Below are 10367 nucleotides of genomic sequence, written 5' to 3'. Positions count from 1 at the left end.
TTGCAATTCAATAGCTTTTGGGTCACATGACCACTAATCACTATTTGATTGTTCACCAACTACTATAGAGGTAAAATGATAAAGGCCCTGTGTTTGGTTCCGTCTACAGATTTTTGTTTCCTCAGTATTTATAATTAATTGTTCTAACTTAGAGTGTTTTAATTTTCTTTAGCATTGATTAAATTTTTTATGCTTTCCTAGGGCAATGTGTGTAGTAGATCCGGTACAACTCAATCCATAAGAATGTCCAATTGATGTGCAATTGCTTCCATTGAATGTAGGATTCATAGTAGTTGGGGTGGGGGAAGGGCAAGTGGCCGCTGTTGTGTCAGGCAGCACCAGTTGGGTGCAGGGGGGGAGGGCCCCTCCGATGGGCCATCACTTAAAGGCACCCAGTGCAACTTTCGAGGCTTAAAAATAAACATTCAAAGTATTTTTTACACGTAGTAAGTTTCAATAACTCCATACCATTACATACCGACATTTAAGCAGCAAAGATGAGACGTTGTTGTGTGGTGAGAACTGATACAAAATCGATAACAACAACAATGCCGCCATTTTCTTTATTTTTTGTAACCTACAATAAATAAAGCAGGCTTCCAGTCAATGGAAAAATGGCTTCTCCCCACCGGCGATTGTTGTTGTTTACGATTTTCTATCAGTTCTCACCACACAACGACGTCTCATCTTTGCTCCTTGAATGTCGATATGTAATGGTATGGAGTTATTGAAACTTACTACGTGTAAAAAAGACTAGAAATTGAATTTTTATTTTTCATTGAATGTTTACATAAAGTTGCACTGGGTGCCTTTAAGGCTGAGCTGAAGGCAGAGATGCACCAAAGTATTCTCCACTGCTGAACTCTGACTCACAGGCCCAGTCCAGTGTTGAAAATACATAAATTATGTGTTTAATTGTATTGTATGTATTATATATTTTTTGTAATAAATAAATAAATAGAGAGAGAGAGAGAGAGAGAGAGAGAGAGAGAGAGAGAGAGAGAGAGAGAGAGAGAGAGATTCACACAAGTCATATTCCGAAATAGAGAATATAAGTGGTTAATAGGGGGATTCTAAAGGGTTAAAAAAAAACGCTAGCCATCACTGTATTACTAATGGTACGAACACACCAAACGAGTACCCCGCGTATAGACGCGTATTTTTCCATAGGGAACCATTGGTTTACGCACGTATGAGCTGCGTAGATGCGTTACATGCGCTAAAGCAACATTTTACCCGCGTTAGCGGCGTATGAGCTGCGTATATATACGCGCGTACGCACCTACGCGCGTACGCGAGGAGTTCAAAAAATTTAACTTTTCACGCTCATACGCATGACGATTAGCCGCGTTGCCCAATCAGCGTTGAGCTTGACCCGACGTCACTGGCAGAGAGTAGTGACGCTTGCACAGAAGCATACGGCCGACATCTTTCTTTATTCTGGGTGGAAATAGTAACATAGTTACGCCATTAAATGCGTTTATGTAAACATTTTTAGCGAGAAATGTGCATTTTACTTTCATAATGTTCGCTCGGTGAATGTGAAGGATGTTTGGTTTGATAGTTATGACGAAGAGGGAACGCTCCGTTCACTTGCATGGACAGAGTCTCTGGTTGCTAAGCAACCTCCACGTCTTGGCGGACTATATCTCTGCTGATCAACAGTACGAATGCTGGAAACACACCAGACACACCATGTGAAGTTATTTAACCCGATTATTGTTATTTATATCTGAGATTATTTAATCTAACCCGATCCAAGCTCTATCATGCACCCAAACACGGCGGCGTTTGGGTTTCCTTCCTCGGACTCCTAAATCCAGCGCAGCCACAGGCGCGTAGCTGCGTACGTAGGACCATTTTTGACACAAAATGGTCAAGCAACATTTTAGCTGCGTTACGCGCGTAAATCTTACGCGGGTTACACGTTTGGTGTGTTCGTACCATAAGAGCCTGCCGCCCGTTCGCCAATAAGCCAATCAGAGCTCTCTGTGAGCGAGGTGAAAAGTTCATTTCAATCAAGCATGTGTATTACGTCTACCTGCAACTTCAACTTCTTGAATTAGGCGCATGGAGTGCTTTGCAAGAAGAATGAAGAAATTATGATCTCACCACCAAATGTGTGAAAATAGATCATTTGGTACAGCCCAGGTAAGCAATTTCCTTTTATTTGCATAAGTATAATTAAAATGCCAGACATCAGGGTCAAAACCCGGGAAAAAGGTTTCGACGTGATGTCCCGGTTTTAACGGTAGTAACTAGGGATGTGAAGAATGTGTCGACTCAACGGTCGATTCTCGACTCGTGCTCTAAACGACTCTAAAAATAGAAATCGATTAATCGTTTATTTATTTTTTTTGCATACAAACTGCTTCAATGTCCTTTACAAAACATTGCAACCCATTTCTGCTTTCAAAATAACCAATTAAAAATGATCAAAATACAATAAATCCTTCTCTTTTTTTGCAAATGTGAGACGTGTGTTGTTTTTATAACGGTCACTTCTGTTCTGCTACACCGCTACGTCTCCCAAAAGCGATCTCTTCCTTTGTCCTTTCATGACAATGGCTTCACTTAAAAGTCCGGTGTGGGATAGTTTCACAAAGATTGATGACAAAACAGTTAAATGTAAATTATGCCTCATGAAGTTTGCGTACCATTCGTCCACAACCGTGATGTTGAATCACCTGGCAAGGAGGCATCCCAAGCCTTCCAGCCAGCAAGTCAGCATCGCAAACTTCACGGTGAGACCCTGTAATAGCCGCCGGGCTGAAATCAGCGGGTTGCTAGCCAAGATGATAGCCGGAGATATGCTGCCCATGAGCGTAGTAGAGGGGACTGGGTTACGCAATCTTATTTCATTTCTCGAGCCAACCTACACAGTGCCATGTCGCCAAACGTTGACTGTGAGGCTGGAGAAAATGTACCGCGAAGCAGCAGCCTCCCTCCGCGAGATCCTGTCCTCAGCTGACAAAGTTGCCATCACCACTGATGCCTGGACAGTTTTGACGACTTTGTCGTACGTGACGGTGACCGTTCACTTTTTCAGCGACTGGGTTCTGCAGAGTGCGATCCTCCAGACCCGCTCAATGACAGAGAGGCACACTGCTGAGAACATGGCTCACGTCTTGCAAGCCGCCGTTGACAACTGGGGCATAGGCGGCAAAGTGGCAGCCTGCGTGCACGACAACGCGTCCAACATTCTGCTGGCAAACTCCCGTTATCTGGAGTGGGAATCGCACAGATGCTTCGCCCACACGCTGCAGCTTGCAATCAACGACGGCTTCAAATTGGGATCGGTTAGTACCGTTGTCGGGGGTGCAAGTCGCCTTGTGCCCATTTTCACCACAGCACAGTGGCAACCGAAGCTTTAAAGGGAAAGCAGGCCGAACAAAATCTGCCCCAGCACCGCCTGATCCAGCACGTGAAAACGAGATGGAATTCCATATATGACATGTTCGAGCGCCTACTGGAGCAGCGCTGGGCTGTAGCAGCAGTCTTATCCGACCGGGGCTTCACCAAGCTGACAGATGCGCGTACCCTCGAGCTTGCAGACGCAAGCTGGCACGTCATGGAAGAACTGTTGCCTGTGCTGAAGTCACTCAAATGTGCCACAACTGCACTGTGCGGGGAAACAGAGCTGTCAATTTCCATGGTGCATCCAATTACAGCCACTCTGCTCTCCCGTTACCTGAGGCCGACAGAAGGCGAGTCACCAAAAGTGAGGGAATTCAAAGGGAAGGTAGCAGAGTCTCTCTCCTCACGCATAGAGCCTGAAAACACTGACACAGCGCAGAAAGCGGCCTTGGTCGCATCGTTCTTGGATCCACGAAACAAAAACCTCCGGTTTACAACCGACGAAGTCAGAGCAGCTGTCCACACAAAAGTTGGCGATATGCTGTCCAATCTCCCGGCCTCACCACCAGATCATCACGAGGAGCAGGCTCTCGCACCGATCCCCGAAAAAAGAGCCAAACATGCCGATGCCATGCTGGCCTTTTTCGGAGACGAGTACTTCACGGAGGAGCCAGCCACAACTGCTCGGTCAGAATTGGAGCGATACCTGTGCGAAGAGAGCATCTCCCCCACACAAGACCCTGCTCTCTGGTGGAAACGTCATGAGAGCAAGTACAAGAGGCTGTCCCAATTGGCCAAGCACTACCTCTGCATCCCTGCCACATCCGTGCCAGCAGAGAGGGTTTTCTCCGCTGCGGGCTTGATCGTTAACAGGCTACGCTCTCGCCTCCTCCCATCTCACGTGGATATGTTGATCTTTCTAAATAAGAACAAGTCCATTGTTAAATAGTAATGTTAGGCTATGATTTTTCACTCGCTGCTATGCATTTTTTCTTTTGTTAGCCAATATGTTTTAGGCTTTAGCCCACATTGGAATAGCAGACCGGAGTTATTTTAGCCTATAGGCCTTTTTCTTAAAGTTTTGAAATCCAAGTTTGTGGTATTATTGTTAAATGTGATGCGCCTTTTTGGCTTTCGCCTAATGTTTGTATAATTCATTCGGCGCCATGCCTATTTATCAAAAGGTTTTCGTATCAGCAGCCTATTACGTTGTTTAGCCTCTTTTTATATCTTTATATATTATAGCACTTATTATTATCTATCTAGCCAATTATTTATTGAAGTGTAGGCCAATTTAGCCTAGGCTATTGTTTTATTCAGTTAATTCTGCCGTATGCAATTTTGTAATAGCCTCGATAGGCATAGGCCAACTGTTATTTAAGCTACTGTTTGACAATTGTGTAGGCCTTTAATTTTTAATAAACACACTTCGAAAATCCTCTCATTTTTATTATCACTAGGGTTTGGGTGCAACATTTTAATTCTAAACAGCAGTTGTGGTCCCAAAAATGTTTCTTTTTGTAATTCAGCACGCACAGCCGATGAATTAACGGCTGGAGGCGCGTGCAGCCAGACCCTTCCCAGATCGCAAAACACTGCGGTTGCCTACTAGCAACTTGCTCGAAAATATAAAATATTTATTTAAAATATTTATTTACTGTGCGGAATCTCAATCAGTGACCGCACCATGCAGACAGGAGTGCGCCCACAGTCTCCAGGTGCACCTTCTCAAGTACTGCAAAAATACCTCTGCCAAAATACACCAAAACATGAATTTTCGTTTACAAATATTTATTTAAAAACGAAAATATCTTTTTTTTTTGGGGCGAAAAAAAAGAGAAGAAATCGATTGATTTTTCGATTTATCCCTCCTACACGTCGACTCACAGAAAACGAGTCGTTTAACATCCCTAGTAGTAACACGCCCGACATCACGATCAAAATCGATGCCATTTTATCACTGTTACTGAAATAAGTCGCCAATTTAGAGAAAAAAGGTGTAAAATCCTATGTTCTTGCAATTCACCCCAAAGTACGTGGCGTGATTTTTGTGAGCGGCGGCGCGGTTTGTGTGGGCATGTGGAGCTCTGTCTGGGCAGCGATTTATTAAATGTCCGCGTCCGAGGGTCTTCCCGGACACCTATAGTTTAACGCTACGGTGAGTGGCGGATTTCATATACAACATCGCTTATTATAAAGCTCATACACAACGACGGTACAAATATTTATATGATTGCATTACCAATACTGATAAGAGTATAAATTGATCATTTATAACTGGTGTTGTTGATCTGAAAACTTTTGAATTTGATTTTAGCAGCTTGCAAGGTATTGTAAAGTTAAAGGGGACCTATTATGCTTTTTCGACTTTTATGACCTATACACGTTGTTATAATGATTGATAGTCATGTTTAACCATACTAAAGTGTCAAATAATGACGTAGGCTACATGCATTTCGACGTATTCCCTGCTGACAGTCTGAGGTGGCTGTGCAGAGTGCTAAACACTCGTAACAACGTTTGCGATTCACTTGTTCACATTTCCGGAAAATCATCTACGTAGATGCACTCATAGATATAAATATTAACTAGATGCCATACGGTGGCGTATAGAACGTCACCATAGGCGGCCATCTTACCACAGTAAGCTGCTCACCCATAACATTGTGTTGGTAGTGGTACATGTACTTTTTAAATAACCATAACTTGCTAAATTTTCAACCGATTTACAAACGGTTTGGTTTATTACAAACGTTATTAACGTGGTTATGATATTGTACCTATTTTAGAACATTATTCTATTTTTCATTATTCTATCAAAAGTATGCAGTGTCATAACTACATCTCAGACGTTTATAACAAACCAAACCGTTTGAAAATCGGTTGAAAATTGAACAAGTTATGGTTATTTAAAAAGTACATGTACCACTACCAACACAATGTTATGGGTGAGCAGCTTACTGTGGTAAGATGGCCGCCAGTGGTGACGTTCGACTCCATTGGCCAGCAGCGCGGACGAGGCATCTAGTTAATATATATATCTATGGATGCACTCCTGCCGCGCCCCCATATGCTTGGTCAAATCTACCCGCGCGCGCTTCAAGGAAGGTAACCAATCACAACGGAGTTGGGTTGGCAGGAGGAGGGCTAGGGGGCGGAGAAGGACGAAACCGAGCGTTGACAGATAATGCTGAAAGCGCCCAGAAGAGAGGAAGAGTTTCCCGACAATCTACATCGTTTTTTGTGCATGGTTAAACATGACTATCAATCATTATAACAACGTTTATAGGTAATAAAAGTCGAAAAGCATAATAGGTCCCCTTTAATGTTACCAGTGTGAACGTTACGTTTGCATATAGGGAAGTTGGGCACATTGATAAGTTAGCTATAAAGCTTAAGCCAAATTAAACAGTTATCATTGCCCTTAATTTCCTCTTCAAACTCAGACTCAGAAAAAGTCAGGTTGTCGCAAAATAAACACTCGTTTGACTTACGGTGGTAAGTGGTGTATGTTACAGCCTCAGCGGCCTGCGCCGCACCCTAAACCTAATTTTAGAAAACATCTGTGTACATTGAAACATTAAGTTAAGCTGACACCTTAACCTGTCATTTGCTGCTGGTGTTTGGTATGTTTAATATCCTTGTTTAGGCCTATTTTTGGAAATCTGACTGTAATTATCATGATTTATGGATGAATTGCATGTAAAATAAAGACATTATCTAATAAATCCTTGTAGGTGGACTTGTCTCATGAGACAGCGTTATGCAGCCGCAGTGGAACCATTCCAGAACACAACCCCTCATCAACACCACTAACATCAATTGAAGACAAAGACCACCACTCCTCATCAACACCCCTAACATCAATTGAAGACAAAGACCACCACTCCTCATCAACACCCCTAACATCAATTGAAGACAAAGACTACCACTCCTCATCAACACCACTAACATCAATTGAAGACAAAGACTACCACTCCTCATCAACACCACTAACATCAATTGAAGACAAAGACCACCACTCCTCATCAACACCCCTAACATCAATTGAAGACAAAGACTACCACTCCTCATCAACACCACTAACATCAATTGAAGACAAAGACCACCACTCCTCATCAACACCCCTAACATCAATTGAAGACAAAGACTACCACTCCTCATCAACACCACTAACATCAATTGAAGACAAAGACTACCACTCCTCATCAACATCACCAACATCAAGTGAAGACCAAGACTACCACCCCTCATCAACGCCACCAACATCAAGTGAAGATGAAGACTACCAACCCTCAATACCATCGTCCACTGAAAGAGAGAGTGTCTCAGAGAAAGACCATATTCACTCTTCATTGAGGGAACATGAGATCCTGGAAGCTGAGACAATAGCAAATTCAGAATTAAAAGGAAAAAGGAAGCTGCAAGGTGATAAAAAGAGGCCACAAGTTACTATTCAAACAAGCCAAAAGAAAACTGATGGTAAAAGGGCCTGGGATAAAGCCCATTGCTGTTTGTATTGTACAAAGTCCAATTTGAAGATGGCCAGACATTTACAAAGAAAACACAGTAATGAAACTGATGTTGCCCGTTCCTTTAGCTTCCCACCTGGCTCCAAACAAAGGAAGACACTCTTGGAATCCCTTCGCAATAAGGGAGACTGGCAACATAATAGTAAGGTCTTAGAAGAAAGAAATGGGGAGATAGTAACATGGAGACAGCCCACTGAGAAGGCTTCTGTACAGGACTACCTACCATGCGAACACTGTTATGCAATGTTCAAGAGGACTGAACTCTGGAGACATGGGAGGTCATGTGGAGAAAGGAATCGGGAAACGGAGAAAGGCAAAAGAAGAAGAGTACAAAAAGCTTCCTCACAACTTCTTCCAATCATGGAATCAGCAGGTGGAGTTCAAAAGGTTATTCACACTATGTTGCAAGATAATGTAACCTCTCACATCAGAAGTGATGAGATGATATGCAAGTATGGAGATGCATTATTTGCAAGAAAGGGCCGTGAACAATCTCAACATAGATACATCGCACAAAAGATGAGAGAACTGGGATGGTTTGTGTTGGCTGCAAAGAAGATTGACAAGAGTGTGAAAAGTCTTAAAGATATATGTGATCCAACAAAGTTTGACCTGGCAGTAAAAGCAGCCAGGAGGGTGTCAAACTACAACGCAGAAACCAACGAATATGGAAAGCCATCTACTGCTGTCAAAATTGGATTTTCTCTCAAAGGGGCAACAGACACCTGGATTGGACATTGTTTGACGACGTCGGATGTTTTTACTGAGAAGAGGGCCAAGAAGTTTAAGCAGCTGCTAGATAGCTCTTGGTCCACTTTCGTGTCAACCAATGCTCACAGCACAATGGAACAACGGAGGTGGAACAAAGAAGACAGTGTACCTTTGACAAAGGACATTGTTACTCTGCAGAACTACCAGAGGAAAATTGAGGATGAGGCAAAGGTGGAGTTGAAAGAGTGTGCGAGCAACACCACAGCATACAAAAAGTTAACTGAGAGCCTTCTCGCACAAATAATAGTATTTAACAAGAAGCGTGAAGGAGAAGCATCACGCTTAACCTTGGAGACATATCTAAAAGCCGACACCGGCCCTGTGAATGAGGACATATATGAAACCCTATCAGCAGTGGAAAAACAACTGAGCCACAGGCTGACTCGGATAGTGACACGTGGAAAGAGAGGTAGAAAAGTGCCCATTCTCCTTCTTGATCGCAAAAAAACCTCTCTCGACTTCATGATTGAAAAACGGAAGGAAGTTGGCGTAATTGATGACAACCCATTTCTGTTTGCCAGGATCGGAACAGAAACCAATATTCGTGGATGTGACTGCCTTCGGAAATATGCCAAAGAGAGCAAGGCAAGCCACCCAGAACTCCTTAGGTCAACCAAACTAAGAAAGCATGTTGCTACCTTATGCCAGCTCCTGGACCTTGATAATCAAGAGCTGGAACAAGTAGCTCGTTTTATGGGACATGACATAAGAGTCCATTGCGATTATTACCGCCAAACTGACAAAACATTTCAGGTAGCCAAGATTGGGAAACTACTGTTTGCCAATCTGTTTGCTCAATTTGTTTGAGCATGGAGCAGGGGCGCTTAAAGGGAAGAATCTGAAGACACTGGACTCAGTTGTCTTTGGTATGTATATTTGTATTGATAATGTTTTATTGTACTGTTTTAATCTACTTATTTTAATCAGTATATTTGTTTTTGGTATATGTATATAATGTATTGTTCGCTTTCGTAACTTATGTTCGTCTTTTTTGTGATTTAGGCAAGAAAGGGTAGTCTTTCCAAACAGTGAGCATGACTGGGGCTTAAGGTTTCTCTGTACTAACGTGTGCTTTCTTATCAGATGGAGAACAGCCACACCTGTCAACCACAAGCCCACCTGTCAAGAGGCCAACGAAGACTGCAACTAAAAGACATGATGATGATGGGAGTTATGATGATGGGGGTAGGTCCAGGCATTGTATACATCAGTAATGTTCTTAGTCTGAGGTCAGGACTGTTTCATTGTACTATTGTCACCCTTCTCAGATGAAGATTTTGGTATTTCACTCTACTAAAACATCATCTTTCACAGATGGAGAGGTGCGACAACAGACCGCCAGAAGACCACCTATTAAGAGACAAAGGAAGACTGCAGCTAAAGGACAGGATGATGGGAGTGATGATGATGCAGGTAGGTCCAGTCCAGGCATTGTAAACACAAGTAATGTTCTCCACTGCTATACTAATATGTTAGATAGGCAAGAAAGGGTAGTCTTTCCAAACAGTGAGCATGACTGGGGCTTAAGGTTTTTCTGTACTAATGTGTGCTTTCTTATCAGATGGAGAACAGCCACACCTGTCAACCACAAGCCCACCTGTCAAGAGGCCAAAGAAGACTGCAACTAAAAGAAGGCATGATGAGAGTGATGATGAGAGTGATGATGAGAGTGATGATGATGGGTGTAAGTCCAGACATTGTAAACAC

The 10367-nt window shown here is 42.9% G+C and overlaps 1 protein-coding gene across 1 annotated transcript; it reads left to right on the top strand.

Moving 5' to 3' along the window:
• Positions 1–1997: 1997 nt before the first annotated feature.
• Positions 1998–9676, top strand: LOC132459041 (uncharacterized). Its single transcript, XM_060053426.1, has 3 exons — positions 1998–2151; positions 7095–8847; positions 9663–9676. Exons 1-3 carry the CDS (start codon positions 2119–2121, stop codon positions 9674–9676), a joined length of 1800 nt encoding a protein of 599 aa, XP_059909409.1. The 5' UTR covers positions 1998–2118.
• The last annotated feature ends 691 nt before the right edge of the window (positions 9677–10367 follow it).

Source organism: Gadus macrocephalus, chromosome 6 (genome assembly GCF_031168955.1).
Source record: "Gadus macrocephalus chromosome 6, ASM3116895v1".
Taxonomy (NCBI): Eukaryota; Metazoa; Chordata; class Actinopteri; order Gadiformes; family Gadidae; genus Gadus; species Gadus macrocephalus.
This window is presented reverse-complemented; position numbering and strand designations above follow the sequence as displayed.